General features: G+C 44.2%; 2 protein-coding genes and 1 long non-coding RNA gene across 10 annotated transcripts; 1 reads left to right on the top strand and 2 right to left on the bottom strand.

Moving 5' to 3' along the window:
• The first annotated feature begins 1521 nt into the window (after positions 1-1521).
• On the top strand, positions 1522-5044 carry LOC136459954 (uncharacterized). Its single transcript, XR_010760283.1, has 5 exons — positions 1522-1632; positions 2206-2275; positions 2886-3013; positions 4487-4554; positions 4878-5044. It is a non-coding gene; the product is annotated as an uncharacterized lncRNA (long non-coding RNA).
• Positions 5045-9028: 3984 nt separating this feature from the next.
• On the bottom strand, positions 9029-14506 carry LOC136459953 (serine/arginine-rich splicing factor SR45-like). Its single transcript, XM_066459802.1, has 12 exons — positions 14229-14506; positions 12573-12683; positions 11981-12069; positions 11408-11454; positions 11242-11322; positions 10994-11159; positions 10613-10853; positions 10458-10526; positions 9892-10002; positions 9735-9810; positions 9570-9607; positions 9029-9476 (listed from the first exon to the last, which is right to left on the bottom strand). The coding sequence occupies exons 1-12, from the start codon at positions 14405-14407 to the stop codon at positions 9404-9406; spliced, it is 1281 nt and encodes a 426-aa protein (XP_066315899.1). The 5' UTR covers positions 14408-14506; the 3' UTR covers positions 9029-9403.
• A 1072-nt stretch (positions 14507-15578) lies between these two features.
• On the bottom strand, positions 15579-25055 carry LOC136459951 (uncharacterized). Of its 8 annotated transcripts, XM_066459796.1 has the most exons (10): positions 24868-25055; positions 17990-18102; positions 17636-17907; positions 17309-17392; positions 17046-17183; positions 16831-16956; positions 16487-16756; positions 16229-16365; positions 15995-16081; positions 15579-15907 (listed from the first exon to the last, which is right to left on the bottom strand). In XM_066459796.1, exons 1-6 carry the CDS (start codon positions 25036-25038, stop codon positions 16916-16918), a joined length of 819 nt encoding a protein of 272 aa, XP_066315893.1. In that variant the 5' UTR covers positions 25039-25055; the 3' UTR covers positions 15579-15907; positions 15995-16081; positions 16229-16365; positions 16487-16756; positions 16831-16915. The 8 variants fall into 8 exon arrangements, with proteins under 8 accessions (XP_066315893.1, XP_066315890.1, XP_066315892.1 ...); XM_066459793.1 differs by having other exon boundaries at positions 16831-17183; XM_066459795.1 differs by having other exon boundaries at positions 16487-16956.
• Positions 25056-26722: the final 1667 nt, after the last annotated feature.

Below are 26722 nucleotides of genomic sequence, written 5' to 3'. Positions count from 1 at the left end.
AGGCACGGTCTCGAAGCAAGGGAAGAGTGCTACCTATATGATCAAGCGCCGGAGACAATAGACCACATGTTGTGTAGCTGCCCCTATTCAAGGGAGGTATGGTTCCACATTTGTCGAACTCTAGGACGTGAACTACCAGCACCGGCGCCATCAGTTCTAGCATGGTGGAGGCGAGTTCGGCGGAGCTGGCACGACCATTAGAAGAAGGGCGTTGACTCACTGTTTGCGTTGGTCTCATGGCAACCGTGGAAAGAGATGAACGCCCGTTGCTTCAGGGATGCCACGACCACGGTGCCCGATATCCTGCTCATCATCAAGGCGGAGGCGGACCTGTGGATCCAAGCTGGAGCAAAGAATTTAGGGAGTTTAGCTACGGGGATAGCTCGCTACTCACCGAGATCTCAATGTAACCAACCGTCTGAGCCCGGCCTAGAGCTGGCGCATTGTACAAAACCTCTATTCTCTCCTTAATACAATGATACGTAACGCTCTTGCGTATTCGAGAAAAAAGACACCATTATCGATGACTTCGCATCGAGGAATGTTAGAAGAAATTTTTGAGGTAATTTAATATGTATACAAATTATTTCATATGAATATTACTTTTCCATTCAGTTAACTGTTTATTGGTAACATTTTGTATATATGTGTACATATACTAGCAATGAGAGTATATTATCATGTTTATATAAAAAAACCCAACATTTTAGTTTCGTTCTAGGTCCAATAAAACTCAGGACCGGCACTGGTACGGAAATGAAGTATGCTCATGTTAACCACGTATTAGCATGTTGTCTTAGCTGTAATGAAATATGGAATTAGCTTCTGTAGTGTTTCTGCAGTATATCAATTAGCACAAACGCGTTGTATTTGTTATATTGATAATATTGCTGCCTCTTGTTTCATCTTCATATGTGTTTAGAATTTCTTTGCTGATAACTGTGGTGTTCCCATCATTGTCGCTTATCTTATTATAGAAGAACATGAATTTGTTGTCGGTCTGAACTTCTTCTGTGTTCATATGTGGATCATGTGCTGCATAGATAAGTTCTCATTCTCTGGATCTGAACCTCTATTGTTTTCCTTTACCGATTAAAATTTGATACTTTGTCGGCACTAAATCTCTGTTCAATATGTTTCTGAAACGGTCAACACCCTGTAGGACACGGTGGATTCGGCAAGGAACGATCTTTTGTTGGATTTCTGTTCTTGATTGAGAAAAGGTATAATCGCATCGTCGCCCCCATTTATGTTTATTTTCACAGCGGCTGGATTATTTGGAGCGATTTTAGTTTCTCGTTTCTATACATGCTTACATTTTTTGGCAAAGTCCAATTTTTTTACTGAAGATGAGGATCTGAAGGGTGGTGATGATCTGAAAGGTCAATCTTTGGGCTGTAGGGAGAGCTGGTGCTCTCGTGGTAATTCCTATAGGGTATCCTGCTGCTATACGTGTAATGTCATTGTTGCTTTTTTGGGCAATCAGTTATCTACTTCAGGTGATTTTTGTTGCACATTGCAGAGCCTAACAGGCTTTACAAGTCCAGCTGAGTCAGTAAAGGTTTGGCGTTACGCTAAGTGCTGGTGTAGCAACTGGAGCAATACAAATATGGAATATTGACGAAGCGAAAGGTATTAACCAGCCTTAACAGTCAACAGTGCAGTGAAAACATGAAACTACAGCTGTGTCGTGCAATAATCTCAGTTTCTATTGACGATTTGCGCAATGTGCAGTTGTTCGAACTTTCACTAGGCACATATCAATTTGTGCATATCTTGATTTCCATCCTTTTGGAAAATTCTTTGTCTATGGGTCTTTAGCCACAAACATGAAGATAAGGGATACTCGAAATAAGATATGCATACACACATGTTTCCTGATCACTCAAATTTTGTTTAAAATATCTACCTATGCTAGGTCTGGGATTTCGCGGCTGGAAAACTCATGCATGGCTTTCGTCTTCATGAAGGTCCAGTCAACTGCTTAGATGTGCACGCCCACGAATTTTTTATTGGCTACACGTTACAATACAGGTCCTATATACCCACACAGTAGTAAATTTTCCATGGGATGTCAATTTTTCCCTAAGATAAGATTTCTATTATTTTCATGGCGGACTTATTACTCCCTCATGCTTCTTATTTGTATATCAGCTGGACATGTAAATAACATGTTCAATTATGTCCTTTTCAAAACCTTTGCAGGTTCGGTTGATAAGACTGTTAATTTCGGGAACTTGACACTTTTCAGTTCATTGGTTCTTCTAGACCTGAGGTACGATAACTGTTTACAACGACTCACGAGAACAATTGTTCAGGTCCTCAGTTGAATCTAGGCCTTGTTTAGATACCCTCAAAATTCCAAGTTTTTCCACTCTCTCTCCATCACATCAATTTTTAGCCGTTTGCATGGAGCATTAAATGTAGGTAAAAAATAACTAATTGCATAGTTTAGTTGGAAATCACGAGATGAATCTTTTGAGCTTAGTTGGTCCACGATTGGACAATATTTACCAAATAAGACGAAAGTGCTACTATTCATCGGGTTGAAATTTTTTTCAATCTAAACAAGGCCCTATTCTATGTTCATAAAAACTGAATCAATATAGCTCTTGCACCCAAAGTTATATAGTGATCCGGAAAAAGCTATTCTTCGAAAAGGCTATAATTTTAAGCAGTTGTATTTAGGCAATAGGTAATTTCATCATACCCTGCCGCTGTTTATCACGCTTGCAGCTTTATGCTCAGTCTTGGTTAATGACATGCTCTTTTTTAGACATGTTTCCTTCTGCACTGTAAATCTTAGTTTGTGTAGATGGTTTCCATTTTGAAAGAGGTTGATAGTATAAATTTTGAAACTACATTGCAATCTTTCCTTGCTGTAGGTTCCCTTTTTCAGAAAGAGGTTGATAGTGGATGGTTTTCCATAAAGGTGTGTGGTGGATTGGTGTACCTGATCATATTCCAGTGGGGATATTGTCAGTCTAAGGCCCCTTAAGATTCAATCGGAATGGTCAGTCTAACATAATGAGATTGTGCTGCAAATTTTCTCCATGCCTTACACCAATGCTAACATAAGCATAGTCCTTTTGACTGTGCAGAAACTGTGGAAAGAAGCCACACAATTTAGGTTCCAATCAGCCATTGTACAAGTAAGTGTCAGTTTTCCCCTCATTTTTTTAGTGCATCCCAAGCAGTTAGGATTACTATTTTGTATAACCTAGCTAATTTAGTGTACAGCATGACCAAATACCAAATATGGAACAGCTTTTAATATGTATATGTGCCACTGTTTTGTATGAGCTTATCACGTATTTGTATGACCTTTGCATATTTTAAATTTTGAATAATGCCATCCCCGCTGCCTGAAAATATAGGTTACTTATGCTTTTCACGTTTTCAGAAGTCAAAACATAGCAGCGTTGATCCCACGGTTTACTAATGCGATTGAATCTGTTCTCTGTTTTACTGCAATATATGCTTACTGCTTCACAGATTTTTGGACTCCTATTATCTTTTTAGATTTTCACTTATTCATATAGTGGAGGATTAAATTGATCTAACAAATGGGGAAACAAGCAGGCGACCATAACCCTATATGACACAACAGCTACTGATATATGATGAAATGGATTTTGATTTGTGAATATTAATTTCTCTTAGATATCACTCCTTTCCATTTACATATACCTGTTGGTCACGTATTTTTTTTTAAACCCATCATTACTCCTTTTCATTCACATACCTATTGGCCATATAGTTTTTCTAGACTCATCATTGAATCAAATTAATCTTTCTTGTTTTCAATGGTCTACCTGATGCCTTTTGATTTATTAAGTTCACGCTCATAACCTGATGGCTTTTGATTTATTAAGTTTATGTTGATGTCATAATTCTGAATGATAAAATGTTAATTAGGCTGTGCGCATGCAAATGAAACTGTGTGCCCTTCTGATAATAATTAAGAAGTCAGAAACGACAATTCCGGTGGTCTAATTAGTTTTAGCTAATACTCATATCTGTATCTCAGAGTACAGGTCCTTTGTGCTCATTGGACAGCAAGCATTGCATAATACAACATGTTCTGAGCCTAGCAAGGTTTGCATGTTATGCCACAGGATGTGCTGGCACCCATCGTTATGGAGTACCTAGATTTATTATGGGTCCTCTATATTTTTCCCCCTGCAGCCATTTTGTTATAGCCTGCTCTGTAGATGGCTTGGCAGACTTTCTGTTCTTTGGACCTGAATGATCAGTGCTTCAATTTCTGCTCCACTTTTTTTGGACTGTACTAAGACATCAGGGAAAGACAATTGGTAGAGACTGCATTTTTGTATATCTCTTGTTGCTTGTCTATTTCACATTTTAGGTTCCATGCCTTTGGCCAGTGCAGTGCGAAATTTATTTGCATTGCAAAGTTCCATGCTATTATACAAATTACTTCCTAAAGTCATCTTGGGGCTAATAATTACACTACTCATTGCAGTTCACTACATTCGGTAACTTGCGGTAACGGTGGCCAACCAACCTTTTCCTGTTCGCTTTGATTTTGTGGTGAGTAGTATTTTGCCCATTCTTTTGTATATTAGTATCCCGGTTACTTACACTTACCCATTGCCTTAACAAGGCTGTGTTACTTATCAAACGGATCTGATTCCTTTCATCCTCTCGGTTCACTGGCAATAATTGTAGGCCTTAACAAGACCTTTAACAGCACATCCATATTGAAAATGAAAATAATAATTGGAAGTAATAAGCATATACAACCACCAACGTACCAGTATATTAACTGAGATTAGTCATCTATTATTCCATTATCATCTTGTATAGTTTTATTTTCTACACATCCACATACATCGATACACATTTTGCTGCAGGTTCCAATTACAACTAATCCTCTATTGGTTACCAGCACTAACCATACCATACCGCCAGACATAACCACAAGGAGATGGTCATGAGGCTTCAGTTCGAGTCCTATTTGATCCTGAATTAACACATGTCACATATGCCTATGTAGTGCTCTTTATTACCTTTTACACTGCTATATGTATGTAGGTATAAATTTGTATATTATTCTAGACTGCTTTGCAGTCCATAAATAAAACATGTATATTGTCCTAGAATCCCTGCTTCCACAGCACAGTTTACAGTCGTAAATGTCTTGTCACCAGACCTTATGTTGTCTGTACAACCTATAGACCTGTTATGTAAAGCCATGAAACCAATGGATGGCATCCAATATTAGGAATAAACCTTATAATATGCTAATCTATGGACATCTATGCATCGATTACTGAACTTATATACTCTTTGCACATCTATGCCTCGATTACTAAACTTATACGTGCTTTGTATCCTAATAAATTGTCTATGATATTATTATCGTGTCACATTTACCGACTGATGACGCTCGCATACACAAGCTTCAGCATACACACTTACCGGAACTAGAAGGTGGACAGCATTCGATCAACATCGTGTGTTGTTGGCCATCCAAGATCCTACTTGAAGAAGAGGTGTCTGCTCCAAGATGAACTCATCCAATCACAAGCTAGATTAGGAACATTACAAACATTATTAACAACTCTAAGCATCAGGCAGGTCAGTTGACAGTTGACACTAAGCTTTAGGAAGTAGGAACGGTTGCCTGCCAACTCAAGCTATAGGAACGGTTGATTGGCCTTGGCCATACAGAGAGACACCTGACCTCTCTCAGAATAGACAATCCGTCAGTTCCTCATGTCCCTCACCATGTCTATATAAACAGCAGAGATCAATGAAAAGTTACAAGTTCTTACATTCTATTCTTCCATTTACAACCATTTATATTCAAGTTTTAACACATTACTGTTAGCACTGCCACTCACTCGGAAGGAACAAAACTTACATTTCTTCCGTTTACATTCAAGCCCCTTTTGGAACGTAGGATTTTCAAAACACAGAAATAGGAAAAACACAGGATTAGAATTGCATGTCACTTGCAATTCTACATAAATTGAAAACACATGAAATTCTCTAATGGAGCATTTTGATACAACTCAGGAGAAACACGGGAATTAGAAGAGAGAGAGAAAGAAAAGTTTTGAGGTTAGACCTCATGTTAGAGTTCTTCCAAAATTCCTATGGATTGAGCCATTCTATAGGAATTTTGTAGGATTTTAGGATGGCCAATCCTTTGTTACAAAGGACAACATAGAAATTTTTCCTATAGGTCTAGAATTTTATAAAATTCCTCCATGAATCCTTTGTTCCAAAGTGGCCCTCAAGTTTTAACACAAGACACACTCGTGTCTTATAGGCTGTCATCCTGGTCCCAACCTCTGAAAGTGTGTCATTCTTGACCTTAAACCCTGTTTGGGTCTCATATTCATCTAAACGGATATGGATCTATACCCGTGTAATAAGAAAAGACTTGATTGCTTGAAATATAAGATTAGTGGGGTTACATGCAAAATTGCCCAGACACAAAAATTACATAATTATTTATAAACTTTATAAGGGTTGTTTTGAAAAGAAAAAAAAACTCGTCTTCTTCCTCTCGCCATGACGCCGCCGCCACGCAGGCGTGCGGGCGAGCAGCCACCACGGCCACGCAGCCGCGCGGGCAAGCTGGTGGGGGCGAGACGCCAACATCACCGCCGCACAGGAGCGTGGGAGCGCTGCCGCCGCACAGGGGCGCGGGCGAGTTGCCGCCGCCGCCGCTGCACAGGGTCGCGGGCGAGCCGTCGCCGCCGCGAACAGGCCGACGTGAGCTGGACGTGAACACTGGCTGACGTGAGCTAGTCGCCGCCGCACAGGCCGTCGAGGCGCTTGACCCACTGCTGCAGGGTGTTCTCGACGGCCCAGAAGATGCAGTGGCCGCGCACGGGTTTGCCGTAGGGTCGCAGAAGTCGAGCAGCGCGTCGGAGTCGTAGTTGAGCTTCCCCTGCTGCGCCTCCGTGTGGTACCACTTGAGCTGCCCCAGTCCAAGTGCTTGGTGAGAAGTCGACGAAGGCCGGGTTCTGGATCACGTTCTCGTGTTGATGCAGGTGCCGAACGGGAAGCTGTGCCGTCGCCGCGCACAGGCACGCACGCGAGCTGCCGCCGTGCAGGCGACCAGCAGCCGCCGCTGCGCACAGGCACGCACGCGAGCAGCCGCTGCCGTCGGCGCGCGGTCAAGCACCACCGCTGCTGCTGCCAACGCTCAGGCGAGTTGCCGCTGCCGCAGCAGCACAGGGCGAACAGCGACGTGCCCACGAGCTGACCATGGCCACGAGGGCGATGAGAGATGAGAGACAGAGGTGACATGTGGGCCTAGATCCGGTTAGATGAAAATGAGAGAGTTTAAGGACCAGAATAACACATTTTCTAAGTTTAAGGACCGGGATAACACACCCGCACAAATTCGAGGACGGCCGTGAACTTCACTTTTTATTTTATTACTAGCAAATATGTCCGTGCATTGCAACGGGCGAGAAAAACTATTAAACTTTAATAAAATTTTATGATGAGATATTACGTATCTATTTATTTTTATCCTTTCTAGAAAAAATTTAATAGATTTAATTTATTCTACGATCACTTTGGCCACCATAATATAAGGGCGCGTGTTTGGTGCGGCTTTATGCCATGTGTTCTATGTTGTAGTCAGAGCTAGAGTCGAAGGCCTACCTGCGTAGCCAACTTTTGGCGCTCCGGCTCTAGCCAACAAAATAGCTTTGGCTCGGTGTATGGGAGGGTTGAAGCTAGAAACGCTCCTCCGTAATGAACAGGGATAGGAACGCAAACAGCAAGAAAGGTATGTCGCCGATAGGAGAATAACGAGATTGAGATGATCATCGTCGCACCAATTGATTCCTCCTCCTCGCTTCCTCCGTAACGCAGGTTCGAATCTGCTTCATTTTTCCCGCAGATTTGAATGATCCGTATCATTTAGTCTTAAATGTCATTGCACATTTACCTTTCATATATTTTCCCCCATCATTTTTATATGAAATTCTTCAACCAGGGGATTTTTGGAGTGCATGGACTCCGCACGAGAAACATGGGGCACACATCTCGCAGTGTTGCAGGACCAGTGCACTTTAACGGTGAGCTTGCATCGCTGAACCAGGCCTTTGCCACTCGTGTCCAAATCTAAAATGTCAACTTTCGTGGGATGAAAGGAGTAGCTATTTTGATTGGATTTACTCGGAACTCTTAAAATTGTCTTCCTGCTAACCTTTGTTCACACGCTGGATCAAATAGCTAACTTGTAAATTCCATTCTGGTGGTCACTCTGGTTTGCTCTTTGGAACGGTATATTTCGGTACCGGTGCATTCGGTATTACCATTCTGGATTTTTATTATTACGTGGAATATATTAATTATTTTTGATATCTAAACTTTTCTAATATGAGAAATTAGACCATCCATGAATATTTATATTTATATAAGAAAATAAAAGAGGTAGGTTTGGGTCAGCCTGTAGGAACGCACCAAAGACAGTAGAAGTAGTTTTGGGCCGGTCTAGCATTAGGCTTGTACCCTAGTCAATGTAAGAAAGTAAATCGGATTTAACTCCAGCCATATGTCCAGCATGCACCGCCGCCTCCTACCTCCTGCTCCAACCAGCAAATCACCATGTGAAAGCTCCAGGAGAGGCAAACGACGGGGTTAGTTGTTGTTGGCTACCAGGTCGTGTCGTGCACGGGCTGGATATCGGATAGCCATGCTCTTTGATTGTCGTGGCCTCGATTCGATTGGATCTGTGGAGGGCTTGATTTGGTCATCAGAGGAGGCATTCGTAGTACAGACGGGTGGATTATAGTGGACAGACGAAAGAAAAGTCCAAACCAAAAATTAGGCTGAAATTTTGCCTTTTTAGTATTATTAGGTAGAGATACACGGGTAAGCTGTGCGTGCGACTGCGTCTCAAGTCTCAACTACAGCGCTAGTCGTATGTCACAGTTTCACAAGTGTGACGTGCATATACAAATTACACGCATCAATTGGTTGATCAATGCAATCATACAATGGCAGTGTTGAGGAACTCTTTCCAACAAAATAGATGAAAACTTTCGACATATTAAACGAAAGATCCAATGAACACTTCAGACACCGATTAGCACAATGGTTTACCACATAAGTTTTTAGATCCAGACTCCTGTGAGGAAACAAGTTCAGAACCTCAAAATACTTCAGTACAATCAAGTACATAAGCCAACATAGCAGATAACTTTGTCTCGGGTACAAATCACAAGCCAGAGAGTCCACCGGGCATGTTAAGTAGATCCATTAGAAGCATTGCCGTAGGGTTCTCTATCTTCTCCTCGAACCAACACTTGAGCTCACAGCAAGTCACAAGCACAGGCAAACGATACAGATAGAGTCAAGGGATAAAAGGCTTTACCTGCCGGATACACAATGCCACGGGTTCCTTCTACCTGCCGCGTCTAGGGGAAGGTGAACTGCTGCTTCGGCTGTCACTAGAGATGCTTCTTCCTCTAGGAGGCCTGCAAGCAGAGATATTTTCGGTTATGGAATACTCTTGGCATATGCAAAAACACCAGAAAAAACTATCATTACAAAACAAATACATATGTTACCTTCTAGGGCTGCGGCTCCTTGATACCCTTCTTGGACCCTATACAAGAAACACATTTAAGCACTTAGTCAATATTACAATGCATGCATGACCAGCAGCAGAGGGGGGAAAAACAGCATTACTTTGTGTTTGATACTACAAATACCATATCAGTTGTAGCACTCACCTTTCTTGGAGGTGGAGTAGGTGATCGAGAATATGATGAGTCTGACCTACCACGCCTCAACGGAGGCCCTCGTCCCCTGCGTTATACAAGAGAATCAGAATTGTCAGGGTGCAAAAGAGGAACAGCATCAGCTGGTAGATTTCGGCAGATCCACTACCTTCTTGGAGAAATTGATCTGGAGCGGGAGCGAAGGGGTCGGCGAGGAGGAGAGCGACGTGGAGGTGGTGGCCTTCTTGGTGGGCTCCTCAACCGCCTTGGAGGTGGCGAGCTAGAGTGGGGGAAAGAAGGAATGAGCACAGCAGTTAAGCAAGCAGAATAAGGCGGAGGACTAAAAAAGTCAACAAAACTTTAATACGAACCCAAGACATGAAAAATAAAAGGGGCAAAACAAGTATCCAAATACTAGAAGTGTAATGAGTACAGAGCTTAGAAACCAATCACAGTATCAAGCGTAGAACAGCAATTAATTATAAACATGGGATACATATATCTAATCCACTTGTATTATCTAAAAAAGGTACATCTAATCCACAGCTATGAAATATAAAATAGAGAATACTTGATACATTTAGCAGGGATAGGCACGTGTAGTCCACAGCTATGGAATATAAAATGGAGAATACTACATAGTTTTAGCACATCAGGGAAGTGCACAATATGGCCACTTTTGTATGAAAGGGCATTGCACAAAACTGGTAAATAGAGAAGCTCAAAGAAACTCACCGCCGCCTAAGAGGCCCAGGGGAGCGCCTGCGTGGTGATGGGCTGCCACGTCCCCTCCTAGGTGAAGGACTGTGGTTGAGAAAATAGCGTTAGCAATCCCAGTGATCCATTCACAGATCTTATAGATTTATAGAAGTTATTTAAGCATTGATTACCGCATCGGTGACCTATGCCTCCTAGGTGGTGGAGAAGGAGAGCGCCTTCTAACTGGAGATAGTGGTCTCCTGCGAGGAGGCGTGTCACCACGCCTGACAGGAGAAGGATCTGGTCGGCGACGAATAGGCGGAGAATCAGGACGACGCCTAGGTGATGGGTCAGGTGGACGCCTGGGTGATTCAGCCCTTCGATTTGGAGATCGTTTCCGTGGAGGTGAAGCTGGCTTCCTTCGTGGAGATGCTGCAGACAAGTATGTAAACAATTAAATCATCATGAGCTGAACATGCACCTTCAGGGGGGGAGTTCCTTGATACGAGCAGAAGTAACAAGCGAAGAATAAGGAATAGTGATTATATAGTTTCAAAGCTTCAGAAGCTTACATTCCCTAGGACGCTGCTGGGCATCCTTTTCAGCACTGCTAACACCTTTTTCAATCTGGGGAGCGTCTCTTTTTGGAGGAGGGGGCGGAGCTTTTATAGGTGATGCAGCCCTTTGGCGTGGTTGAAGAGTGAATCTCAACTTAACAACATTCCCATCAATTTGACCCTGGACAGATTTTTAGAAGAACTTGTTGGTCATTTACTTTTCAACAAAAAAAGACAGAATAAGCATAGGGTAGAATGCATACACCATCCATGTAAAGAAGAGCCTTCTCAGCATCAGCTCTCTTCTTGAATTCAATATATCCATAGCCACGAGGAAGGTTAACCTAAGAAAACAAATAGTAGGTGTTAAGGAGAGCACAAGGCACAGATCCCAGAATAAGAGAATAAGAGAGCAACACATTCACTTACCATTCGGTCCATTGATAGCTCCACATTCACAACTTCGCCAAAGTTTCCTGAAAATACAGATAATTACTCGAATATAGTGTTTGGATTCATTTGGCAACATGACGACTTTTCAAAAGCACTTGTTTATTTTTAATTTCTATGTAAGAGTTTGTTAAATGCACATTATGTCTGGAACAAGAGTAAAATCCTACTAGAATCAGCAAGCCAGTTGGCCGATTACTATAGAAAGAGGATCATCCCCACTGCATGAGGCTACCAGTGGGAAGATCAGTGTGTTTAACCAACCTAACATGTGTACATCATGCAACACATGATTGTTGGAGTTAGATACAAAAATATATAATGGCTCCAACCATAATGTAGACTGTAGAAATTTGAATACTAAAAATGCATATTATCAGCATTTTCCCTAAATGCTAAGAGGTCACTCAAGTGACAATCACACAAGGCAAATTCACAGAAATGCAAATATAATTTCACTATCTTGGGTCTCTTCACTGTGACTACAATCATTAAAATAGACTTCCAAGTTCCAACAGAATAAAGTGCATGAAAATATAAACACAAGCTCACCAAATATCTCTTTCAAGTGAGCCTCATTAACATTCCTTGATAAGTGATCAATGCAGAGAACAGCCGACTCAGCAGGAGGTGACGCTTTCCTGAAACCAATAACCATTTCTTCAATAATTTAGGGCGCAAGAGTTACATGTAGAGGTAGATGTGAAAACAGGGAACACAAAACCATGCAAAGTTCCTGGGGAAACAGATGAAATCTATAGACATAACAGTAAAAGCCCAACAGCATGTTATGCACATGATAGAAACTTCCCCAGAAAAATATAGGGCAAAAGAAGTCGATAGAGTTATGAACAGTAAGCAGCAACATCACAGCCACAAAGAAATTTATCAGATGCTGCTATGACATTTTCTTAGTAACATGTGGAGCTGCAGCTTCCAATATAATAAGAATTGAAGATCCTTTGTATCATTAGCCCATATACAGCATCCTATTTGACAAACTACAATTACTTCATATATACAAGATAAAAAATGATAGGCAAGTAACAAGTGAAACAGCACGCTATAAATATATATAATTATCAATAAACATAGCCAGAGAATTAAAGTAACATATGCAGTTTATATGCAAACTTGTATATACCTAGGGGGTGAAGCCTTTTTAGGTGGTGGTGATGGCGAACGGACTTTCTTTGAGGGTGAGCCCTTTTTAGGGGGCGGCGAAGGTGATCGGCCTTTTCGTGCTCCAGGCGAACTGGGCAGACAACAGTATCCAGAAGTAGCACCCAAGATAAAGAGAACCAGCATAAGAAACATTACAGTTCATGAGAAAAATACCAAACAACCATGTTCAAGCAGAATGTACGTCGTGTAACTACATGACTTCATATATGAGAAGACTTTAAATTGCCATGAGCCCATGACAGCAATAAAAACATGTTAACAGGGCGAAGCAAAAGCATGGGGTATGATTGATTCATCAATCAATAAAATGGTGTCAACAAATTGATTTGGGTACCAAATGCTGGTCAGCGCAGGCAGCTGCTATTACAGAAAATGCAAAAAGGCACAGCTAAATAATAAGCCTACAGCAGGGAATTGGAACCAATCAAAGGTGTCCATCTGAATTCTGAATGCAGGGTCACACAATTAACTTATGTTTCCAGTCTATCACGAGCATGATTGAAAAACGGAATTCAGCATTAGAAAGCTGTTACCAAACTCTGGCTCTGTTCAATGCTGAATGACAGCATCCATACTGTTGAGTGCCACAAGGACAAACTGTAACTGTATTCAACAGAAGTAGTCTGAACACGCAAGCCACACCTGAAGTGTAAAATTATCTGAATCAAGCAGCCTCGTACTAAATACTACAGTCCTCAAGGTTTATGACGAAGTTACTGAAGGCACTAGGGTTTAACGAAGCGACACTCAAATAAGTATAAATGTTGAAACGGGGGATAACTCGCTACCCCGACGAACAAACAGCACACACACCCAAAAACAAACTCCGAACAAATGCAACAAAACCTAATAAATTCGGAAATGCTAAAGGACAACCGTGTGTTTTTGTCTCTCCCGACACACGGTTTTCTGATCATCCGATCGCTGGGTATGTCCATAGTTGACCGTCTGATCCCAACCGATTTAGCTATCTGTTTTTTTTCCTTGTCGCTGACAAGCTGTTCCGCATGTCTTCTCTCATTTCATTTCATCGTCTCCCCCCTGACAACAGCGACTATAGAAAAAAATTGTCTCATTTTATAATATATTATTTATTTTTATTCTTGTCTAACTATAGAAAAAAAATTGTGATTTGTTAATTGTCTTTGTGTCAATATATATATATATATATATATATATATATATATATATATATATATATATATATATATATATATATATATATATATATATATATATATATATTTGTCTAGCTATAGAAAAAAATTGTTACTTGTTAATTGTCTTTGTGTCAACATATACTAGATTTCGTTAGGTTTGTATAGTTTTGTGTATCGGGTTTTTTATAACCTGATTCGAAAATTGCAGCTGCAATTTTATCATAAAATATATGCAATAAGCATGGTGGCCGTTGGATTTCGATCTAATGGTGGTAGAATTCGTGTGCTACTGTTATCTAAAGCAACTGAATTTGCTTCTCATAGAAATCGTGTGTTTTACATGGAACTAACAACCGTGTGCTAGTTGGTCACGAAACACATGAATATAATATAGACATCCTCAATAAATTAGCCTAGAAAACAGTGGATCTATAGGGTGTAGGGTCGAGCCTCACCTGCGCTTAGCCGGAGGAGGGGAGCGGCTCCGGGCCTGCGAGGACGACGACGAGAAGGAGCGGGAGCGCGACCGGGAGCGGGACGAGACGGAGCCGGAGGAGACGGAGTGGGACGGCGAGCGGGAGGAAGAGCCCGAGGAGGAGCGAGACGCGGAGCGGCCGCGCCGAGGCTTCGCCATCGTCCCCGGCGGCGGCAGTGGCGGCGGCCGGGCGAGCGTCGGCGACCCTGTGGTGTTGGGCTAGGGTTTTGAGCGGGTTGGGGGAAGGAAGAGATTGGGAGTCTATGGTTCCATCCAAACTCCAGTTATTCAACCCTGCTGCTGTCCATGTCCACTCCTGTTTTTTCGGCCCAACGGGCTCAATAGACGCCCCGCAAAGGTGTAAGGCCTGTTTGGCATAGCAGAATCCGTGGGAATTGATTCTATTGTTGAAAATGATTTTTTATTAGGATAAACTATTTAACCCCTCAAAAAAATTAGGATAAACTATTTTTCATAAAGTAATTCTATGCATGGAGTGAGTAAGGAGAAGCCATTTTTTAGATCCAAATCTGTTGATTCATTTCAGAAAATCACTTCACAAAATCAACGTAGAATAATTTGTTAGAAAAAAAATCATTTAGCAGAACTTCTCTGGATCCAGCTTAGAAATTGCTTTTTGGGGCTCTGTCAAAGAGGAACTTCTCTGGATCCAGCTTAGAAATTGCTTTTTGGGGCTCTGTCAAAGAGGCCCTAACATGCGTAAGCAGGGGTACGTTTAGAATGTGGTGTTTGTAAAAAATACCAACATTATAATTGTTTGGGGGATTAAATAAATGTTTAGAAAAAATAATTAAGGAGGGACGTATAAGCGTGGATGGGGGGAAATAATTAATCAAAGTGAGATCTATAACCAGATCATATTTATAGGTGTAGAAAAAAGATATTCCATAACTGTACAAAAAAATATATTCCACCCATTGCCGAAGGGAGAGCAGATAGTGGAAAATAGTTAAAGAAAACGACATTCAATTGAAGTGGTAGTACTAGTATGAGTCTATGAGAGAGCTGCACTTGGTAGCTGCCATTTGACAACACTGCATTGACTCTGTTAACTTGTTCAGATTTTGGTTTTTGGTCTTTGAACACTGTATAGAACCAGAGGGCCTCGGGGTCTAGGCACATACTAGCTTTCTGATACAGCATCCAATGCACAAGGCATTTGGAGGTCAGGATTAGGATGAATCCTCGCAGGCAAAGAGCACATGAGTTTGCGGCAGCATGTGGCAGTTTACCAAGTGGAATTGAACAACATCAGCACGGTGAAAGTTTACCAAAACAAGGACAGTAACTTAAGAACAGGGCACCACCGTACATGTGGCAACAGGTTACTCTATTCAGAAGGGTCAGGTTACATGTGGCATTCAGAAGTACATCTGGGGTACGTACTTCTGAATGCTTGTCATGCCAAACAGATTTATAGATCCATCAGATATCATATGGAGATTGCAATTCAATGGACTACAATTGGACGTAATGCTTCTACGCTTGCAATGCCACTCCATTCACAGCTGTACCTTCTACATTTTCCATGACCCTCCAGTCAGCTCTACGTACCGGGTCAAATTTCTGATTGGCATTTTAGGTCCATACCTTTTCAGAGCATGAGGACGACACCAAAATGGCAATGGCACGAACCAACTGTCATCAATAATATGGCCACAATACAATGTCATCCACAAATTTATACGAAACATTGAACTTATAGTAACTGATACACCAAATTACCGATTAATCCTGACACTGTGATCTCCGTTTATAGTCCAGTCAAGCTTATTAGATGCATAATCATCATGACCAGCTTCATCAACAGTCCTATTAAACACGCCAAAGAATATAGTAAATTGCTTATTATGCTTTACTGACCCCGCTTCAATAAATAGTTCGATTGCTCGCACAACTCCTGTACGTTATTGAAACCTGAATACACCGCATGACAAGCACCTGAATACCCAAACATACCTTTTTGTCTCAAAATGACCCAGGACGTGGAGAATCTCTTCCCATGTTAGGTACCAGGTTCCTCCTGCATGCTTGTCGTAGAAGTTCATGCCAACAAAATTCCCGTCAAAATCAAGAAAGGGCCCTCCAATTCCAGCCTAGCCAGGTGACACAGAGAAGTTGTCATCAGTAATGTCAAACAGATATGGTCATTAACTCATACTCCAATACAACCATGATCTTCAACTGTGTAATAATACGAGAAGATAGCACACATACTTGAGTGATTCTACACTTAGAAAAACGGAGATATCCGCAATCATGTTCACACACCATGCTAGCTTTGTGTCCTCTCGAAGCCATTAATTCGCCGGATTTGAAGATACGGCCTACGGCTAGTACTTCACTATTATCACGCCGCCGATGTTGAATATTTATTGGATGGCTAGGACTGTAATCGTTGACCCTAACTAGAGCAATATTGTAATGTAAATTATAATGTTGTAATATTCCGGCTGCTCGTTCTTTGCTTGGAAGGAACACTTCAATCTGCAAACGACACAATTAAGACCCCACAGATTCATAAAATGAACATGGATCACGTGATAGCTAGAAGCACAAACCCTCAAGTATTTAAAAATCTCTTCTGCACGACGGGAATGTCTAATCAAGCTCGTTCACGTTAGAATAGTGGTACATCCATTCAATTCAATAAAGCAACCTGTGCATGCAAAAAAACCTTTTTTCTCCTGAATACCGTAATTGATCATTAGTTAGTTGTGAACCTGTGGTTAGATACAGATATGAAATAGTAAACAGCACAATACTGCAAAATCACCATTGAATGAAGCAAGTGCAACGATATTTTCATCTATGTTGGTGGCAACTGTTTCCTTTAGTTCGCTCCAGACACCTTTATCACCTTTATCATGTGTGTCACCGAAAGGCTCTTCAAAACTATTAACCAAAATGCAATCTGGTTGAAAATACAATGTACAATACTTGTAAGTGGGACATCAAAAAAGGGGAAAAAATACAATGCATGAGAAATCAATATTTATAGGCATTTTTTAAAACAAATATTTATAGGCATTGACTCACCAGTTAACATTGTTTCTGGACGTTCAGGATAACCCAAGGATTCTAGATCCCCAAATCGATCCCCATTAAACCCATCTCCATGTACTGGTGCAACAATATCAATAGGTCAAGTGTCTAGCACTAATGTAAGTTAATATTACATACAATAAGTAACATTAACGTAAAATTGTGTGCAGAGGATCAGCGCACACGATGAACATATGATGACAACTTGAGCTGAGCCATACTAAGTGATTCTGCTTGAACATACCCATGAACAAAGTAAAATAAGGACCATCAGATAGGGCTGCAAGAACCATGAGCAGAGTAAAATAAGGACCATCAGACCTGAAATTGGTAACCCGGTTTTCTCTCCTTCATTGCAAATTGGTTTGTCCTTTGTTGACCTTCTTGCAGGATAAGATATTTTATTCTTCTTTGAGCTTCTCGTGTGATTATCAATTGTTCTGTTCTTTGTTGAGCTTCTTGTGAGATAAGGTGTATTCTTCTTCGAGCTTCTTGTGAAATAAGTTCTTGTGAGATCACCAACTCTTTCATTCCTCTTCGAGCTTCTTGTGAGACCATCACCACCCCTATTACTTTTTACCATCTTCCAAGCACTGAAGCAGAAGTTAACAAAAAATAAGTGCAAAGTGTGAGTCAAAACAAAGGGCAGGCCTGGTGCAAGCGGTAGAGTCTTACCGTATGTGACCGGAAGGTTCCGGGTTCGAGTCACGGTCTTCTCGCATTGCATAGGCGGGGGTAAGGCTTGCCACTGACACCCTTTCCCAGACCCCGCACAGAGCGGGAGCTCTCTGCACTGGAAAGTGTGAGTCAAAACAATAAAATGAATAAATGATGCAGTAAAAGTAACCCAGATCTACTAATCCGAAGGTCGCACATACTAATTTTTAGTCAAGGCCGATGGCTCATGACCTAACATAAGTTTTCGTGTAATACAATTCACTCGATGAGTTCATTGGATAGCGCTCCAAACAATTACAAAAGTAAACCCATAGTGTCATAAGCGATCATTTCAAAAAAAATTGAAACAAAGGCAGGAGCTCCGCCGCTCAATTAAGACGAAAGAATATTATGTACAAGAAGGTTAGCCAAACGAGATGCCAAAAGGCACCCGAGGGACTAACCACCCCACACGACGCGGTTGAGCACAAACACGACACACTGCCATGGGTCATCGTTGCTGAGCATGGAAGCCAAGCTGCCAGCAGCTCTGACTTCCCATGGCAGGCCACCCACTAGTCACTCCCCGACGGGTCCGAAGCTAACGATCACCACCGGTCATCGTTGCCAAGCTCGAATGAAGAGCAGCTCTGACTTCCAAGCGCGAACCGTCATCTCGCATCGAAACCACGACGATAATCCAAATGCAACGCCTTCAGGAAAAGAGCAACACCGATGACACCACCGTCGCACGTCCATAGTGGATCGGATTTTCACCCTTGGAAGATATACTAGAGGGTTAAACACGACGCCCCCAACAGGGAAACGACATCCAACGGCATCGCCGTCGCCAAGGCTTTCGCCCGTGAACCCTCTAGCACAAACGTCGAGTCACGAAGCCAAACCCCCTGCCAGCCTACACCGCTAACGCCGCTGTCCCACCGCCCCACGGAAACCCCTTCAGAGGGGCATCGACGTGCCGTCTGCACACTACAGCCACACAGCTGCGTCGACCGCCACCCCCTCCGACCGGGTCACGTAGAGCCGAACATGACTCTGCCGCTCACGTCACACCGCCACACGCCGAGACCGCCATTGACCATTGTCGTCGGCTCAGGCACCCGCCAACGTCGTTGCCGACAAAGCAACCAACAGCCACAGGGCTTGTGCTGCCACCATCTCGGGCGCCGCACCCTGCCCTGAGGTCGCCGGGTCTGGACGCTAGGCCCCGAACCAGGCGACTGTGGCAGAACCACCCGAAATAGCACACTTACGGAGGCGCTCGTCTTGCACCAGACACTAAGCACCTCGAAAGCCAGCTACATCGGCGATATCCGTCGGGCACACCCCAAGGGAGAACCCGAAAGATCCATATTTTTCCCAAAGATCCAATAATGGGAACGAGTTACAATACAAGTCCATTTCATACATCAGAGTTTCTTAAAAAGTACATTATTACAATACCAAATACCAGAGTGCGGAATGATAAACAACGGAATTTAAAAATATACATCTAGCGATAGGGACGAGGATCCGTCTGAGCCCACCAGAAGAATCCTCCACACAAGGTACTTCTCATGCATCACCTGCAACAGGGGTAAATAAACCCTGAGTACACAATGTACTCGCAAGACTTATCCGACTAATGGGAATAATTTCCCGACTCCAAGAAATATGATAGGCTTTATGGTTTTCTGGTTTTCTTTAGCAGAAAGCAACACTAATAGTGAGTCCTTATTCATGTCTTATTATTAGCCGTATTAAGTTGTCATCTGGCCAGTCTATATAAGCACCTGCTCTATTTTTAAGTAAGAGTTGAGCAACCAGTTCCATTTCTTCTCCTTTCAACTTTCAGTTCTTACTACAGTGCTAAACCGCAGACAAGCCGTACTGGATTTCCCGGAGATTCGCGAATCAATGTGTCCAACTGGGTGCCTCGAAAACACACGCCCCGCTTGTACCCCAGGCACAAGCAGGACTAACCCATCACTCTCCTATCCCGGGTGTCTATGTCCCCGCCCAAACTTGGACTCCAAGCCCCCACTTCTTGAGTCCCGGACTCAGTATGGTGCAAGGACCTCCACCATCTCCGCCTCCAATCAGTTGGTCCAGAAATAGTCGGATCCGCGACAAGAGAGCAACAAGTCTTCCCTGCATCCATACCCAAGTATGTGCTCGGAACAATAAATCTGTGACTTGCCTAGAGTCATATGCAACGACCGGTCCTTAATCGACACGGACAGAGAATAAGTGTAACCAAGTCGTGCCATATTGGCCACAGGACACAACCCCTTACACCCACCAGTACCCAAACCATATCCCTGCCCGGTCATCATTTTCCTTCCCACTATTTTATCATGAGTGATCATATTTTATTACCTATTTGCGAGTAACGACAGGTTACTCATGCTACCGATATCCTCAGCATAGCAGCTACTCGACCTGTACTAGTATGACTCATGGGTAGATATATTTATGCATGTAGTTTCTATAAAATGCCTGTAACTTAAATGCACATCATATATATATATATATATATATATATATATATATATATATATATATATATATATATATTCACTGATCATTAAAATAAGGGTTATACACCGAGGCTTGCCTTGGGCAGACGACAGGTCAGCATCAGCAGGCTCCAGGGCTCCCTCCTACACGAGGATCTCCTCGTACTCCTCAATCACCTCGTCGTACTCTGGCTCGCCGATGGACACGAAGTCTACCAGCTCGTGTTCTACATGCATGAAATGACGATGCAATGCTTAGGAATATAACAACAGCAACTCTAAAAATAACAGTACATCAATTTACCTACCAAGCTAGTGCTACCGACCACGGTGCTAAGCTATCTGATAACAAGTTTGAAATATGACATTCATTATTATTATAGCAACTACAAATATTCCTACTCCTAATGCTGCTTTACGATATATATGATAAAGCAAGGGTAATAACTACTTTATTTAGCAACTCGTTCTAAGGCTATAAAATTTTTACATGAAGTACATAATATCCTGATGAACCAACTGTAAAATTTTCAAAGCTAAAACTATTACCGATTTTCCACAAGAATTCCTACAACATTAAACTAACAAATATTAAGTTTTTCTATTTTGACTTCACGAACCTAGCATCACAACAGCTAACTATGAACTAACTACACTAAAAAATAGAGGGCATTTTTGTGAACCTAACAAACTTGGTTTTACTATTTTTGGACAACTACACAATTTACTACAATTTATCAAAGTTCAGCTAAAAACCTTTATTAAATAAACACTTCCTCTTTTACTGGAAATCGGAAAATGAATTCCCATCATGGCCCAACTCGCATGCGGCTCAGCCCAGCAATTTGGGGCGCGCGCGTGAGCGTCAAGGCTGGCGGGGCGCGCGTGAGCGGCGCGAGCGCGGCCCGGCATCGGCGAGCACGACCCAGCAGCGGCGGGGGCGCGGCGCGGCAGCGCGGCCCAGCAGCGGGGTGCGGACCTAAGCGTGGAAGCGGACCGAGACCGGCGCGGGCAGGCCGGCCCACGGCGAGGGCGCTGGCGCTAGCGCGAGCCGGCCCAGGTGAAAACGCAGGCCGCGGGCGCCAACGCGAGCTGGCCAGGCAAAAACGCAGGCCGCGGGCACGCAGGCTGCGGGCGCCAACGCGAGCTGGCCAGGCGAGGGCGTATTTCAACGTATTCACGGATTTATTTTCCTACACAAAAATGGCCCTAAAACATGTGCGACGTAGGGATGATGTCAGGCTGACGTCAACAAGCTAATAACAACAGTACGCACCGCCGGCTGCTCTGCTCGCGCGTGGTTCGCCGGCCACGGAGAGGACGCTATGCGGCGGTGGAGCTTCGAATGAGGTGAGCAAGGCGATAAGCAGCTGGAGGAGAGGCTAGCAGTTCAATGAATTGAAAAGGCAAGCTTTGGTTGTGCGGCATGTCGACGGCATAGGCCACCCCGGTCTTATGGACCCGGTGGAGCTGCACTTCCAAAATTGAGGCACAGTGTAGCGCTACAAGCGGCGAGGTGGGGTTAGTTGAGCTGTTGGCTACCTAGCGGAGCCGAGGATGCGACGAATTTGATTATAGTGCTGCGGTCACAGCGAATTGAAGGAAGGAGATCCCGCCGGTCATGGCTATAGCGAGGACAGGGGGTTCTGGCGTGGCATGGCTCGGCACAGCCGTGGTCGTCAACGCAACGTACTCGCGCACATGACGCCGAAGCGATGGTGGAGCAGGCGGTCGTTGTAACATTCCGGCCCAGGGCTTAACAGGATTAATAGGATACTCATACCAATAAGTTGCAACTTCTTTTCCGGAAGCCCATCCGCAAATAACTCCGAGGTTAAGTGTGCTTGGCCTGGAGCGATGGGTGACCGACCGGGAAGTTCTTCCCGGGTGCGCACGAGTGAGGACAAAGTGCGCAGAAAAGACCTGTGTTGGTCTGTGAGGGCAGTCTATATCCTAGAGAAGCTGTCAGATGTAAGCGGGCCCGGCCTTGGAGAGGCGGGACGTTACAGAATGGTATCAGAGCCGACTCTCGCGGTTTCACGGGCGCGTGTGTCGCAGTTGCGCAGGCATGGTGCGCATGGCTGGTGTGGATCCGGCGTGGTCACACAGCATGGCACATGCGCTGGCTCTAGACACACGGACGTGGCCAAGAGAGGACGCTCCTGGCTTGGGATTGATCGACGAGGACGTCGATCTCTTAAGGGGGTGAGGATGTAACATTCCGACCCAGGGCTTAACAGGATTAATAGGATACTCATACCAATAAGTTGCAACTTCTTTTCCGGAAGCCCATCCGCAAATAACTCCGAGGTTAAGCGTGCTTGGCCTGGAGCGATGGGTGACCGACCGGGAAGTTCTTCCCGGGTGCGCACGAGTGAGGACAAAGTGCGCAGAAAAGACCTGTGTTGGTCTGTGAGGGCAGTCTATATCCTAGAGAAGCTGTCAGATGTAAGCGGGCCCGGCCTTGGAGAGGCGGGACGTTACAGTCGTCCCATGCGTGTGCAGCCACGGTGAGTCGTATTTGATTTATACTCCAAATTACACACATGTACAAACAAGTATGATGCTCATGCAGTGTTTTAGCAAAAACAGTATAATGTAACACCGAGGGTGTTACAGCGAGCCCTGCCGCCGCCGCCGCCTCCAACTTGACCACAACCGCGGCACCACCTAGAGTCAGTCTGTCGCCTTTGCCGTCACCGTCGCCCAGGCCGCCAGACCGTCTGTGGGCAGGCTGGCCGACAGGATGCTGCCCCCGCCACAACCAGTCCTAGACGAGGCTCGGTCGCCGCCGTGGTAGCCCCGGTTGGTCGACGCAGCAGCAACCAAGGCCGTATGGGGAGAGGCAGGCAGAGAAGAGAGCGCCGCCCCCAGCGCCTGCACGAGCCCCGACAACCGCCGCCATCGTCCCATCCACCGTCGGCCACCACTGCACCTGCCACTGGCCACCAAGGCAGATCCGGCCGCCTAGGGTCCGGGTCTGGCCATTCGGGCACCGGATCCGGCTGCCCGAGCACCAGACTTGCGGCCCCACCGGCAGCGCCGCCGTCGTCTTGATGGAGGAGGGGATGAGCGAAGGAGAAGAAGGAAGGCTCCGCCACCATCCCCTGCGCCTGCGCAGGCACTAGCCGACGCCGCCCCAGCCGCAGCAACCATCCCCGCCGAAGCTCCACGCAGCTCGCGTGGTGAAGGACTGCCGGCCCTCTGCGGCGCGCGCCGCCCACACGAGGGAGGGAGAGCCCTACCACCACCTTCCTGGCCGGCCGAACGGCCATGCCGATGGCCAGCTTTGGTGGCGGCGCGGCGGGGGAGGAGGAGAGGGGTGGGAGAGCGGCGGCGGCTCAGGGGTCCGCCCGTGTCGCCACGCGTGGGGGAGCGACGCGGGGGGGGGGGGGAGACGACCTCTGCCGATCATTTCAATACCTTTTCCAGATCAGGCATACACAAACACAATTCACCAACTTTGATAATTTTGATAGGGGTCTCCAAAACTAGGTAGCTGCATATGCTCATTTCTTAGCTCAACTATGTCATGGGGGACTAATCTGAAATACAATCATACTTTTTCATCAAATGTGTAGTCTTCCATAACTAAAAAAACGAATTCCATAAAACTTTATATGACTGAAGAAATTTGTATTCTGGCTGAAGCCATTAATGTCCCTTGAAAATTCTATCATCCACAACAATTCTAGATTCCTTTACTCCATCAGATCATTCGTATGAGTTATCTCACATTCCAGAGTGTAAGACAGCATACATACAGGGACTGTCTACTCTGAACTCGGGTGTTTTACACACTCCTGACACCCAAGTGTCAAAAACCTATAAAACACTCGATTTACCAAACAAACCAGAATCGAGTGTTTTTAGGGTATGGAACACTCAGTTTCCAAACCACAAGATCCAGATCTAAGGGAACAGATATACAACAAATTAACAAATCATTTCTATGAAAGGCAAATTGAAAGAAATTCAAATGGAAAATAAATAAAACATAAAAATGGCAAATAAAAATGGTAGAAAAATATCCAAATTATTTCTATGAAAGCAAATTGGAATAAATCCAAATAGAGACAAAAAAAATGACATACAAATACATAAAAAAATCGGAAAAATTTCAGATAACATATTAAATAGTGCAAATCAGCTATCTATATAATGCAGTACCAATTTACACTGGTGCATCAAAGAAATTACACTTATAGTCCGAACAAATTAGATTGCGTCCTACAATGTAAACTAGTAATAGTAGCATGTAAATGTCAACATAGCTCACAGATACTATAGAAACTAGCAATCCACTGCAGTAGAGAAGGGCTGGCCGGAGCTGCACGCGGAGGAGGAGGGTGGGGAGCAGAGAAAGAAGGCACGCACGCCGCCGCGCCGTCCCGCAGCCAGGAGGGGAGCAGAGGAAGAAGGCACGCCGGCCGTCGCGCTGTCCTGCAACCGAGCAGAGGTGGCAGGAGCAGATGGGCATGGAGCAGAGGAAGAAGACGCCGTCTCGTAGGTGAGCAGCGCTGGGCGGAGCAGGCGCGCGTGGGTCATGGAGAAGAGCTATGGAGCTGCGGTGGAAGGGAAAGGGACAGAAGAGCATAAGACTGACGGGCTTTATTCAACCAGTGTGGAGAGGCTTGTAGAGATGTAGACGTATACGAGAGGCTTGTAGAGATGTAGACGTATACATTTGGATGTACTCCGCTGCGCTCATCGGATGGCTGACAAATCGAGTGAGGCAAGGGGAAATAATGGAGTGCCGTGTAGAATAATCGTACATATAAAACCATTCCAGGAGCAGCCCGCCAGCATTTAACAAGAAATAGTACAGGTAGCAGGTTATGCTGTTATGCTTCATATACAATTACCCAAGGCAATGCAAACATTTATGGGCCCGGTCGACTTACCCCGTATTCGATTTGTTCGGTTTCTTTTTTAACTGGAATAGAATTTTTCTCTCACAACAATTTAGCCAAAACAGTATTTTTCAGCAAGTTTCAATCAAAATTCAGCCAGCCGAACGGGGCCATTAAAAGTTTTCTATGAACAATGACTGCCTGCACCTAAAACGAATCAGGCGCGCGACGGCCGGATAGCGCGCCACGCTCCCACAATGCACACGGAAGGCGACGTGCCTGCCTCCGCCCCCATACACCCCCGCCCTACAGTAAGGGTGCGTTTTGTTCGAGGACAACGTGGATGGGATATGGATATCTGTGTTGTCTGTTTGGTTGGATGGATAGGATAAATCATTTTTCTGTTTGGTTGGATGGATGAGATCGTATGGGATGAGAATACTTGAGTAATTATATCTATTATTTAAAAATAATAACAAATAATTATACCATAATAAATATACACCGACACTAATCTTGTTATTATAATCACTAATTAAAAATAAAAATATATTAATTAGCACTGTACTACTCTAATTGTCACACAAAACATGTGCTAATCATCATGTGGATATCCTCGTTCGCCAATTTTTTAGGACCAGGATATCCAGCATCTATCCAAAATATTCCCTGTTGTGGATTGCCCCGTTCACTTGGCTGATAAGCCATGATTGAAAGTACTGTTGGCTGATTTGTTGTGAGAGAAAAATATTATTCGTTGACTAAAAAAATATGATTTATAGACCAAGCGAACAGGACGGATATCCAGATTCAGCTTGTCCATCTAACTAAACACCATATATCCATGAATATCCCTGTCCCGTCCAGGAACCAAATACACCCTAACTGACGCGGCTGCTCGCCCCGACCTCCCCGCCGGACGTATTCCGCCACGCCCGCCCATCCCTCCACATCCCAAAACCACTTCTTGTCCAACCCGAGCACTCCCAACGTCCTTCTGAAACACCCAGATGGTGAGCCACGGCTCACCTCCAATCACACAGAGAAGAGGGGAGAGGGGGAGGAGGGCGTGAACCCTCGTCGCCGGCCGTCGGCTTTACCGAGAAATAGAAAGTGCCTGTGGGCGATGGAAACGAACGAACCAGACTCTCCCTCTTGATGGACGCTCTGGTGCAGATGCTTCCCATCCGGACACTTCTTTCCGCTGCGAATCGGTCCAACATCCTTCGTATACTCATCAAAAGTTGCTCAAAAGTTTCTTAAAAAAAATTAAAAGTTGCTAAAAAAACTCATAAAAAATAGTGTGACATTTCACCATCTCGTATCGCCTGTCGCGGCATTCCCCACTGCCACAGGCGCCTCCACCGCGTCGCCCACCC

Source organism: Miscanthus floridulus, chromosome 6, assembly GCF_019320115.1.
Source record: "Miscanthus floridulus cultivar M001 chromosome 6, ASM1932011v1, whole genome shotgun sequence".
Classification (NCBI taxonomy): Eukaryota; Viridiplantae; Streptophyta; class Magnoliopsida; order Poales; family Poaceae; genus Miscanthus; species Miscanthus floridulus.
The sequence above is the reverse complement of the archived record's forward strand: the minus strand, read 5'-3'. Positions and strand labels throughout refer to the sequence as shown.